The 23,506-nt window shown below is 39.3% G+C and overlaps 1 protein-coding gene across 2 annotated transcripts in view; it reads left to right on the plus strand.

The window, feature by feature from the left end:
• PDHX (pyruvate dehydrogenase complex component X) overlaps positions 1-23,506 on the plus strand; it is a 102,345-nt gene that overhangs the window by 74,680 nt on the left and 4,159 nt on the right. For both annotated transcript variants that reach the window (XM_074955272.1, XM_074955273.1), the window contains exons 8-10: positions 8,305-8,363; positions 12,720-12,878; positions 22,403-22,467. In XM_074955272.1, coding sequence (XP_074811373.1) covers positions 8,305-8,363; positions 12,720-12,878; positions 22,403-22,467 — 283 coding nt within the window. The remainder of the gene's footprint in view (positions 1-8,304; positions 8,364-12,719; positions 12,879-22,402; positions 22,468-23,506) is intronic.

A 23,506-nucleotide genomic window follows, 5' to 3' on the forward strand; every position in this document is an offset into this window, starting at 1 on the left:
TCACTAAATTACTTCATGATTTGACTAATTCTGTCATTTATCTATGTTGCAATGTCTTATTGTTTTGCTATTTTCACCTTGAATTTTTCTAACCAGTTTTTTTTTTTAAAGAAAGAGTTATAGTTGTTCTAGACACAAACCCCAGGTTTTCAGTAGCTTTCATGTCCCCATATGTAAGTGTCCTGTACAACAATGCCAACACCAAAATGAATAAGTAATTTTCTTTTCTTTGGGGAAAGGGTTCCTAGCAATCCAGTCTGTGTGCACAGTAATCTATGTGCAGCTGGGTAGAGATTTTTGTCTAAAATGAAAAACATAGCTTTCCTAATGTGTGGCATCTATTCCAATTCAAAGCTTAATATAGTCCTGTGCTAAAAATATTTCACACCAGCGGGGTCATCCAGATGCCAGTGCATGATGATAAAGGGATTTTGATTTACTGAAAGCTTGGCCTTTACTGCAAAGCTAAGCAGCTTTGATACTGTCACACTACAACAGCAAAAAGGAATAATCAAGGTCTAGGTTAAATTTCTTTGTGAGTGGGTTGTCACGTGGATGCTTTTTGGATTTTCCAAAGTTACTTTTACATAAATATAGAGCAAAACAAGAGGTGGGGTTACCTCCTTTAGGAGGAGGACAGGTCACTACATTAATACCTGGTCATGTCTGAAGTCTAACCTGTGCCTTCTGTCTTTGGAAGCTATAAAGGAGGTGACCCCGCCATCTTGTTTTGCTCTATATTTTACCTTGCATGTGCCCATAGCTTCCTCTTGCTTCTCAGTTAGCCTAAGAAAAACAACTTAAGTCTAAAAATAATGTAATATAAACTTCTTAAGCTAAAACAACTTAAGCTAGTTTTTTCTCTTTAAAAAAAACCAAAAACCTCTCCCAATGTGGGTGTGTGGGCACACCTCTTGGTGTGACATACTCTAAAACTCATCGAGGGGATTACATTTTTTTAAAGCATTTCATAATCACTTGCTATTCCTCACACTACAACCTGTGAGTGAGTTGTTCTTCCATTTTACAGATATGGAAATTGAGGCACAGAGGTGACAAAGGCACAGAGCTGCGACTAGAACTAAAAAATTATAGACTCCTAGTCTTGTGCCTTAATGACTAGACCACACTACCTTTCTTCTTTAGTAAAGTACCAGGGGAAATTTAGCTGTTATATTCAGATTTCCCAGATTCTGATGGCATGTGGTCTGATCCCGCTGTCACTGACTGACTACTTTTTAACTGCTGGAGTACCTAGAGTATTTTCCTTTTGGTTTTTTCCCCTCAGATGAAGTCTTACTCACAGGCTATCGTCAAAGGGAGTTTGAGTAGATTTCAAGCGACTAAAGGTCATAGGAGGAAATGGCATGGGTTCTGTTCACAAAATTATCTTGTCTTTATAAAATAATTCACTTGCATTTAGAGTGGACACCTTTAAAAATTCACTTGTTTACCCCTTGTGTGGATTTCTAAGTGTTGCATGCATTGGTGGGGGGGGGGAGAGGGAGGAGGGAGAAAGGAGCCAGAATGTCCTTAAATGGAAAATTGAGTTGTGTTCTGAAAATTGAGTTGTGATCCCTTTTTAATTTGGTTTTAGGATGGTGGCTTCTAACAAATGACTAGCAAGCTGCTGTCCAGGAGGCAAGAGAATCCAGCGTCCCCTAGACCAGTAGTTCTCAACTGTGGTCCACCGCTTGTTCAGGGAAAGCCCCTGGCGGGCCGGGCTGGTTTGTTTACCTGCCGCGTCCGCAGATTCGGCTGATCGTGACTCCCACTGGCCGCGGTTTGCTGTGCCCGGCCAATGGGGGCTGTGGGAAGCGGCGGCTAGTATGTCCATCGGCCTGTGCCGCTTCCCGCAGCCCGCATTGGCAGGGCATAGCGAACCGCGGCCAGTGGGAGCTGTGATTGGCCGAACCTGTGGATGCGGCAGGTAAACAAACCGGCCCGGCGTGCCAGGGGCTTTCCCTGAACAAGCGGTGGACCACAGTTGAGAACCACTGCCCTAGACACAGAGCTTTTATTGTTCTGATTTGTTATGAATATACACAACTAAGGTGGTCCTTGTTAAAAGATGAAGTATATTTTCACTATGCCTTTGTACTAAGGGAAACAGACACTGATAGTTCTGGCTAGACCAGGAATAATGTGGACAAGCTTGTGTCTCATACACACTTCCGCCAATGCAGCTCAGTATTGATCTGCAACATCCCCGCTATTATAATACAATCCTGGCTCTCTTTCGGGAAGACGCTACCAACCATGATAAATACTGTAGATTAGTTATGTGGACAAAAGGAGACTAGGATATGACCCCAAATTCACTAGTTATAGTTAAGCAAATATCTCTTAATTATAGAGATGCAGCTTAATTTCCTCTGTTTTGAGAAATGTTTTCGAACACATTTATCAAGTGCTGTAAACCTAACCCCCTGAATTGAAGCATTTATGCTGCCTTTGCTATTCAGGAGCCAAGTTACTATGACAATAGACTAGTCCAGCAAGCTGTAGCTTTTTTGATTTAATACCTAAAAAAGTCTCAGACATGCCTTCAGGATGATGCCATAGTTATTGTGAAGTTACACTACTATGTATCAGCAGCTGTTCCTCTCCTGCCACACACTACTGATTGTATCTAGTTATCACAGCCTCTTCCTAAACACTCTGCAAGTAATGTAGTGAAAATATAGCCATTGACTTTTTCCACACTCTATCTGGAGTAGGGGGAAGGGAAGCAATCCTTGTGTCTAAGCAGTATGCACCATTCCTTATGTTCACACTGGAAAAATCCACTCCTCTCAGGTTCACAGTGCCTCTTTGGGCTAAATCATTACTATTGGGTTTGATTTGGTTTTTAAACACTATAGACTGTTGACCCATGCATCAAGAGCTGCTGCCTGCTTTGCTGCTGCTGCTAACAGAATTTCAGCATTTGCAGAGGCCTTCACCTTGGTAATCCTTGTAGTAAAAGGCTCCAAGGGTCATTGTAGAATGGCGAGGTTCTGGTTCACAGTTGAATACAGATAATCCTTGTGATTCTTCCAGTTTATACATTACAGAACATAAAAAGGAACAATGAAATTTGAATATACAGGATTATTTTTCTTTATCTTTAGACCAACAGTAGATTTCTACATAAGATTTAAGCCAATGTATAATACACAAAATACATGGTCATCTATACTGTGTGTGTTACTCTTTATTAATAGACTCATTTATATTACTGTATTCTATTCCATGTATAGAGTTGCCCCTCCAAAGCTTTAATTTAATATTGTAATTAATACTGAACTAAAATTAACTTGCTCATTGTACTAAAACTGCAGAAATTTAGAATGAGACAAAAGGGGAGATTTCAAAGGAACACATGACAGTCAGGCACCTAATTCCCATTGACTGTCAATGGAAATGAAGTGCCATTGTACCATTTATACCTTTGAAAATCTCTTTGTAAATCTTGACATGGTCTCCTTTTAGCCATTCTTCCTACAGGTTTAGCTGGAAACTGAATACCTTTTATTCTTATCATAAAATGTTTAGTATTGCTCACGTACACCTTGTTAGAAAGCAGCTAGGGTGTACTCCAGAGGTGGCTACGTTTCATTAGCGTGTGGAGCAATTCCTGCATGTATAATATTTACTATAGTTTGCAAAGTACCTTGGTAACTTTCTGGAAAAAAGGATAAATAAATGTAAACTAAATATTACATTAAATATACCAAACTACAGATTTTTAGTAATTAATTCACTGTAAGCCATTCTAGCAAAAGAAAATGTCTCCCCATTTTAGTCCTAAAGACTTCCAAAGTATTGTTACAAAAATGTTTATTTTTAACATAATCTCCATAAATTATCTTGACGTTTTGACATATCAACATTGCCTAAATTTTGGAGTTCTAAGTGACTGGCATTCTTTCCCTATTTAAACTCAGCACTGTTTCTGTGTATTTATTCTGCATGCAGTGTTATGAAGTAAATCATCATCCCATTATAATGAGTCAAGTGGAGATGTTGTCTGATTTATGATGTCAAAGGCAAAGAATGAAATTTGGCTCGTGGTGTCAGCTGGAAGGATATGATTGTATTATAAAGTTCTCTTGATTTAGTGATTTTTTTTTTCTAGTTCCAGTTCCCATCTGAGAATAGCACATAATCACTCCTACATACAGTATGTGTGCTTGAGGGGGAAATTTTTTTTCTCACATTCTGCAGTAATTTCATCTCTTCACAGCCAGGAAAGGTCTAAAGAGTGGATATACAGTACATTGTAAAGAGAGTGTTCTGGCAGGATTTTGCTAATAGATCACTCATCAAAATCAGTTTGCTCATTATTCACTATTCTCCTTACTGTAGTTTCCAACCCCCACATTTAATGTCCAATTGCAATAACTGCTTGTGGATCCAAATGGGTCAGTCTAGCTTGATAACAAGTAATTACGAGATGTGCTGCGAAGACAGTTTTCCGAGTTGTATTAGTTTGTAGGTAAGGTCAAATTAGAGCTGGCATTTGGTTTTAGAGCCTACAGCTGGGAACCAAAGGGACCTAATCCCACTGAATTTCTGAATCCTTTAAATTACTTGGAAAACCCCAACCAACAGCATCATTTGTTTCCATGAGAGTTCTGCCATCTTGGGTCAAAATCTTGCAAGAATGGTTGTTTTCATGGTATTTTGTCAGCACACTGACTGGAAACAGAACAATGGCTCATCCTATTGTTCATCCTGAGCACTGACTCATAGGAGTTACTTAAATTGCATGACAAGGCTTGTTATAAAATCAATGCAACTACTCAAATGAGTAAATATATGCACATAAATGGTTACGGGATTGGATTCTGATTGTTTAACCACATGAAATTTTGGCCTTTCCATGAAAGGGTTTTTAAAAAATTAGAAATAGCTTGAAAAAATGTAAAAAACAAAACAAAACAAAACAAAAAACCCAGGCAATTGCTAAGGTTTTCGTCAGAACTTAAGTATTTAATGAACTAATTAAAAGATGATCTCACATGTTAACTAACAGTTAACATGTGGTCTTCGAGAAAACGCCATCCTAACCACTATGGATATAGAAGCTCTCTTCACGAACTTTCCACACAAAGATGGACTACAAGCCATCAGGAATAGCATCCCTGATACCATCACGGCAAACCTGGTGGCTGAACTTTGTGACTTTGTCCTCACCCACAACTATTTCAGATTTGGGGACAATTTATACCTTCAAGCCAGCGGGACTGCTATGGGTACCCGCGTGGCCCCACAGTATGCCCACATTTTTATGGCTGACTTGGAACAACGCCTCCTCAGCTCTCGTCCCCTTATGCCCCTACTCTACTTGCGCTACATTGATGACATCTTCATCATCTGGACCCATGGGAAGAAGGCCCTTGAGGAATTCCACCAAGATTTCAACAATTTCCACCCCACCATCAACCTCAGCCTGGACCAGTCCACACAAGAGGTCCACTTCCTAGACGCTACAGTGCTAATAAGCAATGGTCACATAAACACCACCATATACCGAAACCTACTGACCGCCATACTTACCTACATGCCTCCAGCTTTCATCCAGACCACATCACATGATCCATTGTCTACAGCCAAGCTCTAAGATACAACCGGATTTGCTCCGATCCCTCAGACAGAGACAAACACCTACAGGATCTCTATCGAGCATTCTTAAAACTACAGTACCCACCCGGTGAAGTGAAGAGACAGATTGACAGAGCCAGAAAGGTTACCCAGAAGTCACCGACTACAAGACAGGCTCAACAAAGACAGTAACAGAATGCCACTAGCTGTCACCTACAGCCCCCAACTGAAACCTCTCCAGTGCATCATCAAGGATCTACAACCTATCCGGAAGGATGATCCCTCACTTTCACAGACCTTGGGAGACAGGCCAGTCCTCACTTACAGATAGCCCCCCCAACCTGAAGCAAATACTCACCAGCAACTGCACACGACACAACAGAAACACCAACTCGGGAACCAAACCCTGCAACAAATCCCGGTGCCAACTCTGTTCACATATCTATTCAAGGGACACCATCATAGGACTCAACCACATCAGCCACACCATCAGGGGCTCATTCATCTGCACATCTACCAATGTGATATATGCCATCATGTGCCAGCAATGCCCCTCTGCCATGTACATTGGCCAAACCGGACAGTCTCTATGCAAAAGAATAAATGGACACAAATCTGACATCAGGAATCATAACATTCAAAAACCAGTAGGAGAACACTTCAATCTCTCTGGTCACTCAATAACAGCCCTAAAAGTGGCAATTCTTCAACAAAAAAACTTCCAAAACAGACTCCAGTGTGAAACCGCAGAACTGGAATTAATTTGCAAACTGGACACCATCAGATTAGGCCTGAATAAAGACTGGGAGTGGTTGGTTCATTACAAAACCTAAACCTAATTTCCCCAATACTAATTTCCTCCTACTGTGATTCACACTTTCTTGTCAACTGTCTGAAATGGGCCACTCTCATTACCATTTCAAAAGTTATTTTTCCTCCCTTGGTATCCTGCTGTTAAGTGAATTATCTCATGAGACTGACCTCACACTTGGTAAGGCAACTCCCATCCTTTCATGTATTTATACCTGCTCCTATATTTTCCACTCCATGCATCTGATGAAGTGGGTTCTAGCCGATGAAAGCTTATGCCCAAATAAATTTGTTAGTCTCTAAGGTGCCACAAGGACTCCTCGTTGTTTTTGCTGATACAAACTAACACGGCTACCACTCTGATAATAGTGCATTGGTTTTTAATTAAGATATATCTCTTATTCATGTCATACCTAAGCATTTTAAACAAAACAAAACCACCTCTATTATGTTCATCTGACAAAAAGTGATTGCTCATGTGATGATTAATCTAGTCCATGTCAAGACTAAGCATGCATAATGGCTGTGATATGAGTTGGAGGTTTCGGTCTAATTCATAGAGGATGGATATTCAAAAACACAAATACAATCACTAGAGTTTATTCTAATCTTGTTGGTAGTCCTAGCCAGGAGGCCTGGGTTTGTGAAGCGATTAATACTGAATTCCCTATTGGCTCTAGCATCTGTTAACACCAGCTTCCCTTTGAGACACATAGGTGAGTGCAGGGCGGGTGTGAAGGGAGAGTTTTTCTTGATGTCCAGGAGGTTCCTGTTGTGGGAAGAAGACAGAGGATTTTGGTTTCTCCACTCCTCAGTCCAGCACTTTTGCAAATGCACTAGATCAACCATTAATATGTTCTCCTCTTCCCCTCCCCACCCCCCCAAAAGACAGTTAAGCCACGAGATTGCTCATCAGCATTGGTTAAAACCTGAACACACTTTTTTTCCCCCATCCTAAAATACACAGTAGGTCATTTTTGAAAACCAGGTATGTCTTTGCCTTTGGAAACAAGATATTTCTGTGGTGTGATATTTTCCCTGTCAATTAAGAGAATTTTGGAGAACAGTTAAGTTGTTCCCAGAACAAACATTTCTTGTCAACTAATATAACTAAAATAATAGAAACTGATTGTTCTAAAGTTCATGAATCACAGTTCTCCTAATTGCTTGCCTCTCCATCCACATCTGCTGGTTTAATTTTATCCTTTGCGCTTTAAATACTAGCGGAACATTCAGTCATGGGGGATTTTTGGGGTTTTTTTTTTTTTTACCTCTAATTTTTATTAGGGCATCTTGACTGCTCTTTCCTTTTCCTTTGCTTCTATGAGAGTATTCCCTGTAGTGTATTAGGCAGTGCTTTGTCCATTAGCATCTCCCTCATTGTCTGACACTTCAGTATGGAAACCAATAAACCAGATTCAGAGTAGCAGCCGTGCTAGTCTGTAGCCACAAAAAGAATTTCCACTGAATGCATCCGATGAAGTGAGCTGTAGCTCATGAAAGCTTATGCTCAAATAAATTTGTTAGTCTCTAAGGTGCCACAATACTCCTTTTCTTTTTGCAAATAAACCGGAGTATCTTCTAGAGGAGACTAGACAGGTTTTCTCCTTTGTCTATTGGGGAACTAATAGCACACTATTTCTGAACTGCTCTTACCTTGTGGTAATAGAAGCCTTGTGCTTTGTGTCTAGAGTTTATGCATTTTATATAGAGTTTACATGCTGTGATTATGTTGTTATAACCCAATTATTTAATAATTTGTGATAGTATGACTTTCTAAGAGCCCTAAAGACTAATTGACTGAAACGCTGGAATATTCAGTCATGAAACTGTCTGGTTTGTAATTTCTGGAGCTACACTAGTAACCACTACTCATAATATTTGTATTTATTTTTCCTCTTGCAGATGACATTAAAGTATCAGTAAATGACTTTATTATCAAGGCAACAGCAGTTACCCTCAAAGTAAGTAAATAATTTACCTTCAATAATATAGTTGTAGAATAAACTTTTTTTGAGGGGGACAAAAGAAGTATTGACAAAGCTTGGGAATACTACAGTACAACTGTATTTCTATGCATTACCTCTTTTTAGATGAAAGTATTGTGAGCATAGTAATAATGCTCCATGATCTGCACTGTGTATTGGTTTTTGACATGGAACTTAAGGTGTTGGCATTGACTTAATAAAGCCCTAAATGATCTACGATTAAGCTAAGATTTTGTCATGCATTTTTTAGTCTTCTTTTGTATGGCTGGTGTAGAGCAGCAACTACAATTTCATCTGAAGTTGATTGAGTCAAATGGCTACATCCGCAGTAGCAGAATTTATTGCAGTAATGTGGTCGAAGATGGCAGCCATTCTAAGTTAGAATTCACAGTGAATGCCATCAACTCGGTGACCGAACATCACTCCGCCATCTCCCGGTCATCAGAGCAGTAACTCAGCAATATTTTTAGTAAAAGTCAGGGACAGGTCATGGGCAAAAAAGAAAAAATTACAGAAGCCTTTGACCTCTCTGTGACTTTTACTGAAAATATCTGTGACAAAATGGGCAGTGAGGGCCCCGGTTCAGAGCTCCGGGCACCCCTACTGCCCACTGGGGCTTGGAGCTCCAAGGTTTCCTGTCCCGCCACGGCTTGGGAGCTCCAGCATCCCCCTGCAGCAGCTCAGGAATGGTGGTGGGACCCTGCAGTTTCCTGTCACTGCTGGCTGAAGTCACGGAGGTCTCTGGAAGTCACCAATTCCATGACTTCTGCAACCTCTGTGAAAAAATTGTAGCCTTCCCTATGATCTATATACCTGAGAGATTGCCTCTCTCCTTATGCCATATTGCTGAAGGTACAGAGACTCTTCTATGAAATTCAAAGGAATAGTAGAGCATTCTCTGTGAGAACACTTTGACTTTGAAACTTGCTCCCCTCTTTGGTCCAAAATTGCCTACATCTGATTACTTTAAGAATACATCGAAAAGCCCATCTTGTTGCCTAAGCATTTGAAAAGAGGAGAATTGGGAGGGTGTTTTTAATGGGGAGGAGTAATGTGTGGATTGTTTCCGTATTTTATTTGAATGTTGCTGCAAATAACTGATAGAGGATGGACTTGCTGTAGTTTAGTCATAATTTAGGGGGGGTTGTCTGTGTGTGTATATATGTGTGTGTGTATATATGTGTGTGTGTATATATATACACACACAACCAGGGATCGGCAACCTTTGGCACATGGCCCGCCAGGGTAAGCCCCCAGCGGGCCGGGCCGGTTTGTTTACCTGCCGAGTCCGCAGGTTTGGCCAATCGCAGCTCCCACTGGCTGCGGTTCGCCGCTCCAGGCCAATCGGGGCTGTGGGAAGCAGCGCGGGCCGAGGGATGTGCTGGCCACGTGCCAAAGGTTACCAATCCCTGATATATACTATTTATTTTTGTAGTTTAATTTATGTTGAGCACCCAAAGTAGATGAGCAACTGTTCTTCCTACTGTATAGAAATCAAGTGAATGTTTTAGCTTAAGTGGTGGGGGCCTGGATTTTGGAATTGGAAGAAGTTCTGAGTGGCCATAGTGTATATTACACTGATAACTTTGAAGTTCTAGGGGGCCACAGATTTGTTGCCAAAATTAGGGATACTGTCTGTTTGCTAAATAGCACATAGCACAGTTTCTGTCTACAGCAATATACTAAAATGGAGAGTTCAAAATGAAAAATGTTCAATTTTTATGTATTCATTTCCTCTGTCAATAAAAGAATAAGTTCAATAATAGTATTAATGTTCTAAAACCCCCTTTTATATGATATGTATTGCAAAAACTTCCGAGTGCAAGTTAATACTTCTAACAGGTGCAGCCCGCTAACCTGGGGGTCTCTGCACTGCAGTTTGGAGGTGTGATTTTCAGGGCAGGTAGACAGACTTATGCTAGCTCAACACAAGAAAGTGTGCTAAAAATAGCATTGTGGATGTTGCATCTTATGGCAGTGGCGGCTGTCATGCTAGGCATCCATACTCCTATTTTTGATGTGCTAGTTCAAGCTGAACTAGTGCAAGTCTGTCTGCCCATGCTGGGAATCACATCTCCCTTCTGCAGTATAGATATACTCTTGAAGCCACTGTAGCAGGTACCTTTCACAGTTTTGATTTTTTTCAATATGTTTTACCATATGGTGTAAGGATTATGCATGTTGTTCATTTGTTATTTAAAAGGGGATTTCTGCATTTATTATTACAGAATGATCTACACCAATCAATTTAGGAAATATGATTTTCTGTTCTTAATATCTGAATTTTAGTTGATTAGATTTTGCATTTTTGTTTTTTGTTGACTGTCATTGCTAATCCAGTGTTTGGCTCTTCTACTGAAGGATTAGATTGCTGCTGGGCATTAGAAAATCAGCAATAACATGTCCTCTCCAGGCTCTTAAAGAAAATTCAGAGAACTCTAATAACTGGATGATGATGATGAACAGCTTGTTTAGTACATTGTGTATGTGCACAGTTATAAATGAGTTGCCACACAGGCTATTACTATTCCAGTTTTGATGCAGTTGATAACTAGCAGACATTTGTGAATTAAAATATGTAAACTGGGGAGGGAAAATTGAATAGAGTATTTTAATGATGTGCTAATTTTATGTGTACATTACATAAAAGCTATTTATTGTTTTGGAAGATATTTAGTAGTCATAAGACTACTTCCACTCCATTATACTGTTGTGAGGTAAAAAAACAACAGCGCACACTCAAATTTGATTTATTAACTTACAATGTTCAGAAATAATCAAATATATACATAGCATATCAGAAATAAGCTCGGGTTAGTAGTAGCTTGTAAAAAAAAAAAAAAAAAACCCAAACATTTTTGTTAAATGTTTGGGGATGTGGGAGATGGTTAATCAAAAAATAGAATTTTTGACAAAATTGCATGAAAAACTTGAAATTCAGAAAATTTTGATTATCTCTACTTGGTTTAATAGGAGATGTTTACAATTCCCTGGCTGCAAAATAAGAAATCACAATATCTTAATTCTTCTTTTCTTCATACACATAAGAAGATGATCTGAGAATGTTTATATGTTTCTTGCGTATTCTCCTCTTATGCAAATAGCCCAGAAGTACCATCTGTGGGATGACAAGGTAGAGATCTGAATGTTGGATGTTCAAAACAGTTTTTAAAAAAATCTTGCTTCAAAGTGCCAGCAAGATACCAAGTTTCAGCTTTTCAACTCCAGGTTATTTTATTATTTGGACTTTACAATTGCTAGATTGGCAGCCCTAGAGTCTGAAGCTTCATATAAACCCCCAGGTGTCTCTCTTGCTACCACTTGCCAGTGTATCTTACCCCATGATGACGTTAGACTACCAGGGAGTGAGGAAAGTTCAGTTCTTAGGCCAGTGATTGGATGGGCATTTCTACTGAGACATCTCCCCACTGGGAATTCGACTTTCTAATAACTCATTTCACACTGGACACAGAACAAACCTACAGATCATATATGTATGGTCACTGTGGACCAGGATTACTTTAAACTGGTGACTTAGACATGAAGGGCCAAATACCTTGTTACCAATTGCCTTAGTGATTCGTTATCGTTAATCGGTTAAGTCTGATCTGGATCTGTCCCTAGAAATATGCATGAGGCTTTTTTGGATAAGCGAACCTAACACCGATAATAGACTTCAGCCTATTGCAATGTATTCAGTTAAAACTCAACCAACTTTTTTGATTAGAGTGATACCAAAATGAGCAGGGCAAAAGCAATTAACATGACTATCCTGGTGTATGTTTAGTAGGATCTCTGCATCCCTTTTCCATTTTATTCTGTTCACTACCCTCTCATCTAAAATGTAAATACAGTATGTTGGCTCACAGTACTTTAAGGTTGGCAAAAACCCCTCTGCTTTGTACTCTTGAATTTCAGGCATCCAAAAGGTGATACTTGTGAATGCCAAAGGAATTTGGAGGCTGCTGTTAGCATATCATTAGTTTCCCAATGACCCGGAATGTTCATAAATATTTCTTTTTGCCCCCCTGCTGCACAGTTTCCATCTCTGCAGCATACATTCGCACTTGACAGTGTAGATATAAATAGATGCTAGCTAATAAAGTAGGTCTATTCTTAGAGTTACATGGCAAGTCTTTTATTATCCCTGTCTTGCTCATGGCAGTTCTGATGATAGATGTGACCTGTTCTCTCAAACAGCATTCTGTGTTTCATTAATTACTTTGGTGAATGCCTGTATATTGCTGTGCATTTTAAAGAGGTTTCCTTTTAATAATTGGCTGAACCATTATTCCTTTAACAGCTGGTTGTCTTTGTGTTTCTCTTTTCTAGCAAATGCCAGATGTGAATGTGACCTGGGATGGAGAGGGCCCCAGGCAGCTGCAATCCATCGACATCTCTATTGCTGTGGCAACAGACCGAGGTCTCATTACACCAATCATAAAAGATGCTGCTGCCAAGGGAGTACAGGAAATTTCTGCATCTGCAAAGGTACGTCTCAGATGTACAGTAGGTTTAGGAATATCATGGCTGTTTAGCTTCTTGCAACCAAGTGTATGGCATGACCCAGATGAACATGAATGATGATCTTAAAGCAGTTTTAAAATGGTCTTTAAAGCTGCTTTAGTGGTGTTGGGATTTTAAAATTATTATTAATATAGTTAGTCTCTGCCGTTCATTCTCTTAGCATTCTTTTTTAAATGCAAAGATAACTTAGCCATCAAATTCTGCAGTGAAATCCCAGCTAAACATGGCTCACTACAGCCTGTGAAATTGTGTGTCTTAATAGATTAAAAGTGTGAGTAGTAGATAGTGTGAGTGATAGATTAAAAAACAACAACAACAACAAAGTAATTTCAGATTTTTTAGTATTTGCAGTATTTTCTCCAGGCGCTAGGTGGGGGTGGTTTGTTTTATTGTAATTATTATATCTCTTGTTCGTGGCTGTGACCATTTGAGCATTCAACGCAAGTCATGAATGGAGTGTGCCTTGAAGGTGGCTTTAAACTAGCTCTGTACTTCCTAGAGCTGCATTGCCTTAAGCCAGGTGTAAATTAGAGCTACTTTCCTTTGTGGCAACTGATGCTAGGGGACTGTTGTGGCAGTTAGGAATTGCTTGGACTCAGAGATCCCCAACTACACCCTCTTGCTGTAGAAAGGGGGTAGTGGCTTAGGAGCCCTCCAGAGGGCAAATCCTACCCAAGCAGATAAGCAGTTATGGGTTTGTAAAACTGCCCACGTGCAGGAGTGAATCTGCCTCCACATATGTAAGTTCATTCTGTTTCAGAGCTACAAGAATTACAATAGCTTTGTTTTAACTGCATGGATTTTTTTTTCTGCATAATTGCACTGGAAGAAGTAAGAATTAATACTACTTAGTATATGGTCTTTAAATAATATCATCCCACAATATGTACATGCAGTGGACTTCAGAATGTTCATTTTGATAAGTGTTGTCAAGGACACCCACACCCCCCAAAATATAATAATTGCTAAGGCCACGGTTTAGTCATGGGTATTTTTAGTAAAAGTCATGGATAGGTCACGAGCAGTAAACAAAAAGTCACAGCCAGTGACCTGTCCATGACTTTTACTAAAAATACCCTTAACTAAATCATAGGTGCTGGGGAAAGTGGGGTGCTCCAGGATGCTGGTGCTCTTGGGGGAGGGGGTGCTCCGGCGGTCACTGCTCCTCTGTGAGTGGTGGGAGGGGTGTTCTGGTGGCTGCTGCTGCTCCTGGGAGCAGGGTGACCCAAGGCCCTGTCGCCGCTGCTCCTGGGAGTGGGGTGGCCCAGGATGCCACAAGTGCTCTGGGGCAGCGCCCGGGACCAGATGCCTGGGGTCACTGGAGCAGCAGCCGGTGTGGCTGGTCCCAGGGCCGCCTCCACCCAGAATCCGTGACCTCCATGAAAGACTTGCAGCCTTAATCATTGCTAAATGAGAATGTTTTGTTGGATAGGATATTGAAGTCACTTCACTGATCCACCAGTTAGCCAAGGAGCCAGGGTAGCAATATAAAGCTTTAAATTCACCCATTTACCTCCACTTCAGTGTTTTGAGGGTTTATATTGTGTTTTAACTGCTTTCACCAAGAGGTGGCCAACTTTCAGATCTCCCTTTCTGTGGTATAGTACATAAAAGTGCATTGAACCAGCTTGTGAAGTAACAAGGTGAAAACTCCAGTTACCAATAGAGTGTGGGAAATGCAACTTCTATTCCTATCACAGACACCTTGAAATGGGATGCATTATTGAAAACCACAAACCAGTATTGCAACACCTCTGAGGTGAGGATAGAACACTAGCATAATACTTACAAATGCGATGCTGTTAATTCAAACATTTTTCATCTCAACTAGTAATTCCTATTAAATGTGGTATGCATTACCAGCTACCGAGTGTCAGTACTTCAAAATCTACCATGAACAAGGGCTGCAGGATCAGCCCAACTGTGAATATCCACATAGAAAAGTGTAGGAATAATTTTGGTTTGCTAATTTCTTACACTTCTGCTCTATGTTGTTGAAAAATATTCTTTTATTTTATTCTATAGTGAGAGGTTGTGAAACCTGCGGCAGCTTCTTTGATAGTTTCCCTTTATAGGTTGGCAGATGCGTCATCTGATGGCTGGGTTATATCTGTGTCCCCTATTGCCCCTTGTTAATTCTGCCTTATTTCCAGGTCATGTGCATATGAAATCATCTTGCTTTAATCATGAGTGCTTTTATTACACATAAGCAGTATGCTCATGCTATCCCTATTATATGGACAAGAACTGTTCCCAGGGACGTTGTTCTCTGGTTCAGTAACTACTATAGGATAATTTTTTTGCCATGCTCAAATTTTCTGTATATCTCTGGCAATTTTTACATTTATAGTATGCTGTCATCTTTTTATAATAGCTTAGGTATGCTTGAGTCATTGTTCTTGAGAAAGATACAAGGATAGTGCAAACAAACTTGGTCATTCTGTACACAAGCAAGGAAAACCAACTTGTTTCTGCTTTGATATATTGCTATTCTAGTTTAAATAATCTGTTTGGTTTTTTGTTTAGTCAGAAGCCATTAAACATCTTAATTCTTAGTCCTTAGATGTACTCATTAGATGGCACAGCTTTTGAAAGCTCTTGACTGTAACATGCCCTATGAGCATCTACAAGGTACCAAGAGCAGCATCATCAGAGATGGGATGTTATTTCCCTTCATTCCAATCCTCCTCTAACTCCTGTCCTGTCCCAGTTAGGTTTAACTCATAAATTGTATCATTACAAGTTTTAGGAATTTTTCTAATGGGTTTTGTCCCTAGGGAACCTTAGCTTTTACTTTTAGTGGACAAAACCCATTAGAAAAGTTCATAAAACTATTTGTTCCACTTGACAGTAACACATTAGGTCAACTTCTATACAAGGAAACTATGCTGAAATCAGTGTCGGCCTGCATTTGTCATTCTTCTCTTCTGGGTGAAGGTAGAGTTGTTGCAAGATAAACTTTCACCTTAAATTATGAAAATGAGATGCTTTATGGCTAGAGAGACAAGGTGGGTAAAGTGATATCTTTTTATTGGACCAACTTCTCTTGGCTAAAAGGACGAGCCTTCGAGCTTACATAGAACGCTTCTTCAGGTCTGAGAAAAGTACTCAGAGCATCACAGCTAAATACAAGGTGGAACAGGTAAGGAGTTATCACCTTTCTCAGACCTGAAGCAGAGCTCTGTGTGGCTTGAAAGCTTCTCTCTCGCACCAACAGAAGTTGGTCCAATAAAAGGTATCACTTTGCCCACCTTTTCTCTCTGATATCTTGGGACTGTCAACAGCTACAACACTGCAGATATACCTCATAGTTGTGATAAAATTAATTTAAATCCTGTCTCAAGTTGTAATTATGACTTTATCAAAAATTACCTTGGGCAGATGCCATTATTATCAATGGAAGTAAGGTCTTATATCAGAGGCACATTCAGTGGCACTTATGTTCATAAAAATACTTTATGCTTATATAGTGTTTTACAGTTTCAGAATATTGTACAAACATTAATCTGTAACTTGATAAAAACAGCTATATCACAAGGGAGTTGTGAAGATTAGTTCATTACTATTTATAAAGTGCACATGATTCTCTGCAAGAAGGTGCCGTAAAAGTAAAAAGTATTAAAGCAAGTAAGCAGAGTAAGTATTATGCATATTGTAATATAGAGAAGCTGAAGCACAAATGTAAGTGAATTCCCCAAATTGACATGTGCTGGAAGTAGGGCCTAAGGCAGCTGGCCTGCTCAGGGTGTCTTTCTCTATCTGAGCCTGTGGACCAGGCTCTGACTACTTTGACTGTCCTACAGGAGTCACCCTGTTAGAGAAGACTGACAGCAGAAGCAACATCAAGGCAGACAAAAGCAGATAAGAAAGTAGGAAATGTCTGCAAATTTTTGATCTTTTTAGTAGAAAAGCGGACTATCTGATGTTTTGCACTGCATGCAAAGTTCCAATTCATAAAGGAAGAAACATCTAGAAGCATCACCATGTATGGAGAAGGATAGAGAGAGCTTGATACTTCTGCAGATTTTCTGTAGGCAAACAGGTGACTATGAAAGAGGAGTTTGGTAGAACAACAGTGCTACATAAGAGGTACCCCCTTTGTAATTTAACTAAATCATTTACATCTGCTAATACGCTGCTCTTTGCTCTGGATGATCCAACTCTCCATTTCTACCTTGAAGCAAACCTAAAATCTACCTTCTTACAGTATAAGTACCAGAACATATTTTAATTGAATTTACTGAAATTTGTTTTGTTTCTGAACAAATTACACACAGCTTTTCCTTTTCATCCTTTGAGTTTTTCAAAGCAAACCTCCAAAAAACTAAATGAGTGGAAATTCTTTGGGCCACATTCTGATGCCCTGACACTGAATTGTACCTCACTCTTTGAGCAGTCCCTTCAATGTCTGTAAGAATCTTAGAGTCTGGTCCTTTTCTCTCTTTCTCCAAGTTGGTATTGAAACATTTTTAGCCTATTGTAAGACATTGTTCAGTTCACACTGGCTATTATAATATAAGTTTTTGAAATGTAATGTTGCCCTCTGTAACTTGCCCTTTTTCATAACAAAAAATACATTTTCTCCACGGGAAAAAATAAGAGCCTGAAAAAGGAAAGGAAAATGGATTTATAACAAAGGTTATTTATTCAGATGTTTAATGTTGCATTTTGAACTGTGGCTATCTGTAAACTCATTGTTTATGAACTCATTAAAACTCCAAACTATTATAATAAGTAAAAACATTTATAGAGCTGTTTGGCTTTTGAATCCTTTCCTTCATATCTGTGAAGTCCCTAAGATGGGTGTAACCCATTAAAAGATGTTTTGTAGTTATGCAGTGTGTTATATTAACAAATCCTTCTAATCACAACCATTCACAAAAGACTTTCCTGCTTCTCATTCATGTGTAGTACAACATGCAATACCTTACTGAGAGTTCTTGTAAGCTTTTGTTATAAATAGTGTTTTCCCATTTGGTATCATTATGGTAGTTTATTTCTAAATTTCGTTTTGTGAGCAATTTAATGGCTTAACTGTTATCACTTCTCAGTGAGAGATTCTGTCTCAGAAGTAGTTTACAAAAAAACAGAAATACTTAATAATCCAAGAGGACTGACTGGTGCAAAGGACTAATAACAAAATATGTGTTTATCCTTTAGGTCACTGGTTGAAATCTAGCTGAAGTCACTCGTGACTAAACAAGACTGTTTGGTAGCGTGTGTGAAATGAGTTGATGATTCTCAGAGAGACATGGTGGGTGAAGTAATATCTTTTATTGGACCAACTTCTTTTGGTGAAAGAGACAAACTTTTGAGCTACTCAGAGCTCTTCTTCATGTCTAGGAAGAGAAGAAGAGTTCTGTGTAGCTTGAAAGCTTCTCTCTTTTACCCACAGAATTTGGACCAATAAAAGGTTACCTCACCCACCTTGTATGTCTGATATCCTATGACCAACATGGCTACAACAGCACTGTAAACAACAATTAATGAGTTGGATTCATTTTCTAGTGGGCAGGTGACTGAATCACCATATCTGGCACTAATTGGACAGATTTATAAGAATTTTTAGAATTTAGAGACTGAAAAGACCAGTTTGACCAATTAAACATGTTAGACCAACCAGTCCACCTCTATATGGCTAATGCAATATTATTTGCTACAGTTTGTATTAGTGCTTTGTCCAATTTAATTCCAAGCAATTGGGCTTGCACCACTTCCTTAGAGACTATTTCACAGGCAAATGGATCTTGCTATCAGGAAGTTTTTCCTGATATATAGGCTGTATTTTCCTTTTCCAAATTTGATACCATTTCCCCTCATTCTGATATCCCTGTGTACTATAATAAATAATTCTTCCCCATCTTTAGTGTTTACATATACCAAATTTTTATACACTGTTAAGTTTCTATTCTTCGTCCTCCCCAGTTATCACTAGCCAATTGTAGACATATTTATCTCTTTTAATCTTCCCTCATAAATGAATCCTTCCAGCCCTCTCAGTATTTTGTTACTTTTCCTCTAACCTCCCTCTAATTTGTCTTATCTTTATGATGATGGGGTACCCAGAACTGAACTTAGTGTTCCTGGAGCAGTCACACCAACATCTAGGACTATTATCTCCCAGCTCCATGATTTGATGCCTTCATCTATGTAGCTTGGAATTATATTTGGCCTTTTTGCAGCTGTTTCTCATTGAAATCTCATTTTAGATCTGTTGTTCACTCTTACCCTGAAGTTTTTCAGTAGTGCTGCTGCCACGATTTCTTCCTCCCATTGAGCATCTGCATTTGACAATGTTTTTCTCCACCTGTATTAGTTTGCTTTATCGTAATTCAAATATCGTGTAGTTTTCTACTCACATTTCTGATATTTCTAGTTCCTTTTGCATTATTTCTCTGTCCTCACTGTAGTTTCCCACTACTTCCAGTTTAGTAGCCTGTATGAATTTCATTAAGTAAGACCAGTCCTTAAAACTGATCCAGAAATGCCACATTAGAAACCTCCCCCAACTCTATACGTTGCTGGTTATAATTGCCCATTGCTCGTGGCCAGTATTCAGTCCACTCGGCAAAGATTTTATCCAAGCAATTTTTAAACTCAGTGCAAAATTCTGTACAAAAATCCACATAGATTACATCCATATGCTCCCCTCATCCACAATTTATCCCCCCAAAATTGCCAAACAAGCGTGATTGTTTTTCTTCTTTATGGAAGAGATTCTCAAAGGCACAAAGGGCAGTTAGTTACCATGGCAGATAGGTGCCTCATTCCCATTTGTGCCATTGAAAATCTCCCCCATATCTCCTTATATTCTCCTTCTTGACCTTCCACTAGAAAGACTGAAGTTTGGATGGTCTTAGAGACTGCATCACCCTCTTACCTCTGTGGCTGGCTGGTTCAACAAGGTCAGAGTTATGGTACAATGGCAGCAGAGCATGAGGAAATTTGAACAGCCTCTGTACCTGTTCTGTGCATAGTGAACTTTATGTCTCCAAGGCTGTTGATACGGTATTGTTCACATACACAAAATTCACACAAAAAGCGTCAATCACTGTCACTTATTCGTGGATTCATTCTCTGTGGACTTTATAGAAACTTGGTGTCCTGAGGAGCGATTTGAAGGTGTTATGGATCACTTAAGGAAAGGGAGGTGAAGTGGCTTGCCCAAGGCCTCTCAGCAGACAGGAAGAGAACGCAGGCCTCTGCCCTAAACCTTAGATCATCCTGCCTTACCTAGGATTTTATGTTTTTTAACAAGAAAAGCTTTCAGTTTATTTCCCATGACTTTTTAGTTAAAGTAAATTTTTGGACCTTTTTCTTCCAAATAAATCCCACATATACTGTTATCAGAACACTTTTATAAAGGGAGCAATGTAGTTTGAATTTTTTTTCAATCCGTTTAACTAAACCTAAATATTCCTTCATATCTGATGAAACTGTGGGAAATCCATCATTTGTTTTGTTGCCTCTAGCAAGGAAAAAGTATACAGACTGCATTCCCTCCACTCATATTCTTGAGGTCTTAGTGTAGATCTGAGCCCATCTTTCTCTGATTTTTCAGAAAAAAGCAACTGTTTCCAAAATTACAATCAGAGGGAGGTGGGCTCAGACCTGCACTAGAATTTTGAGAATATAGATAAAGGCAATGCAGTCTGTATACTTTTTTCCTTTCTGTAGGTGACAAAGCAAATTAATGTATATAAAAATACAACTAATTTAAAAAATTAAGATAAAGAATAAAAGCAATACTTAGAGGAGGGCAATAGAGGTAGGGAGGGAAGGAAATTCGTAGAGAGGAGGTGTTGGGAGCATGCATTGAATAGGATCAGTCAGATAGTTCCAGGACAGCATCCCACATGTCTGAAAGTTTTTTCCTGGGTATTTGTTACCGTATTCAATTCTTTCCATGGTGACCACGCTTACAATGTGTATGCTCCAGTCTTCAGTCATTGGTCACTGTTTGGATTTTCACTTTTTTTAGTGCTAGTCTTTTAATAATTATTAGTACTCTGCTAAGCCAAAGTTTTTCAGATTTATTCAGCTTCTAATGAACATCCGTTAGGTTCAAAATTACATGTTTAGTTTGCAACACAGTTTTGATAGAAAATAATTAATTCTTCAATTAAGTTCTGCCCAAAACATATGGACATAGGAGCATTCCCATAACATATGGGATAAGTTAGCACCTGCTGAACCACAGAGCCAACATTCTTCTGACTTAATCCCTCTATGACTCAGCTCCCCATCTATAAAAAGCGGGTAATATCCCCCTCCCCATCTTCCAGGCGTGTTGTGAGGATGGATTAATGTTTGCGAAGTGCTGAGAGACTATTGTGATGAACGCCATAGACAAGCCCATTTGAAAACTAATAATTCTGCCTTTAGAGCAGGGTATGGATAGTGTGCAGCAAATAAGGCCTTGGGCAACATGCTGAATAATGAGGAGAAAACAAAATATTGAGCAGAATAGCAGCTCATTAAGTGAGCACTGTCCATCCAGTATACTGAATGAAATAGGGCTCCTATGGGTCAAACATAGTATGTGATCATGTAATTAAAGACTGTATAGTAATGTGTATGCAGAAGGGGGCTAAATTAAGGCATTTCCTAACTTTTGAGTGCTTGACATTGCAATGTTAATAATATTCTTCTAGTGTATTTTTTGTGTGTACTTCCTTAGGTTTTTAAGAAAGCAAACTAGAAAAAAACCAACAAATTTAATTATCTGACATCATATTGACACACACACGGTTCATCAGCAGGTTTCGCTCTCTCACACAGACCACTTCTACTGAACTAACAGAGTAACTGATAGAAGTAGTAGGTTATCATCCTGTGTGTGGACCAGCCCTACAGGAAGATGGGACACTTTGCCAGTGGGTTTCCCAGATATTTGCTTATAGCAGAAGAATGGTGAGACTCAGGAATCGTGGGTTCCATTCCAGGCTCTGGAGGAGGGTGTGCTCTAGTGGGTACAGACTCTTCTGCCTGTTTTGCCTACACTTGATCCCTTCTGCTCTATCCTCCCCAACCTGCCCCTGTTCCAGTCCTGACTCATCCACATCCCGGGGTCCTCATCCCAGTTCTACTCTCCTTGCCTATCCAGCCCCAATCTCTCCTCAGGATTCTCATCCAAGTCTCATTCTCTTTGTCTGTCCAGTCCTAGTCTCCACATCCAGGCTCTCTGTCAGAGTCGCAATCTTTCTTTTGAATGCCGGCCAGTGCCAGTTACCCCCTTCCCGCTCCTCATCCAATCTCTCTGGCTACCAGTCCTCCTCTTCTTCCCCAGACACCTCATCCAAAATGTCTCATCCCTCACATCTTGCACAATTGCAGCAGCTAATCATTTTCAATGTCATATTTAAATAGCAAAACTATTTGCCTCAAATATTTGTGTAGACCAAAAAGCATAGAGGGAATTTTACTAATATTCTGTGTGAGCGGTATAACTTGGTCTGGGATTTTATTTTCTATCTTCACTTTCTTAGGCTCTCGCAAAGAAAGCAAGAGATGGAAAACTGTTACCTGAAGAATACCAAGGAGGATCTTTTAGGTAATTTTTTTTTTTACCAATTTAATAGATACAATATGAGCTTAGAGCTACGAATGGCTCTCACATATTCAGATGTGCATTAACACGTCACATTATAAAATCAGCCAATGTATCTGTGAAACCACATTGTGATTTTGAAGAGATGCAGCGATTTACACCTGCAAATTAGAGAGGATAATCTAGGCCTGAGATTCCTATATCAAAAGAAGAACCCTCACAGTTTTCAGACATGTTCACCTTGATACAGCCAAGTCTGTTGAGAGGAGAAAAAGGGTTTTGGCTTTTATTTTGCATGTCTGTCCATCTGCAGGAGATTCTGTTTGTTTATTATATTTAGTAGTTAAGAAAACACAGAGTCAAATATTTACTTTGTAATGTAAATATTAAGCTTTAAAAAAAATTAAAATGCCTTTTTATTGCAAAGACACGACTACTGCAATGTAAACCAGTGTACTCTCGCCTCATTTAACCCAGCCTTGCAGAAAAAGGTCTCCAGCCAAACAAAAGCTGCTCCATAGCTGGGAAATAACCCTCCTTAGTCCACTCTGATGTTTGAGATGTAAACTTCAAAACTTAAATGGGACAATTTACATGTATTTAGCAGTTATCCCCCCGCCCCCCCCCCCATTTTTTTTAAATGTACAAGAAGAAATGAAATGATTTGTGCTAAACAAAATGTTAACATTTAAATGCAAGGCAATACAGAAGTTAAGTTTCTAACAAATTTTATATTGGCTTCCTTGAACATATGCTGATTGAGTTTTTTGTGGCTTAATGTGCATCTTAATATATTACACTTATGAGAAACAGAACACTATTAAACAGAGAGTGGTTAACGTTACTGTGGAAACCTGAACTTCATGACTTTTTAAAGTGATTAAGTGTGATTTTTTTTTTTCAACTGTGCAGAATTATGGTATTAACACAAATCTTTGCATTTACAATGGATAATTGGTGACTATAAAAATGTCCTGGGACACACTAGTAATAAAGCTCTTTTACAGAGAGAGATCCGTTAATATGGGTAGTATAATTGGAC

The sequence above is a fragment of the Natator depressus genome, chromosome 6 (genome assembly GCF_965152275.1).
Source record: "Natator depressus isolate rNatDep1 chromosome 6, rNatDep2.hap1, whole genome shotgun sequence".
Classification (NCBI taxonomy): Eukaryota; Metazoa; Chordata; order Testudines; family Cheloniidae; genus Natator; species Natator depressus.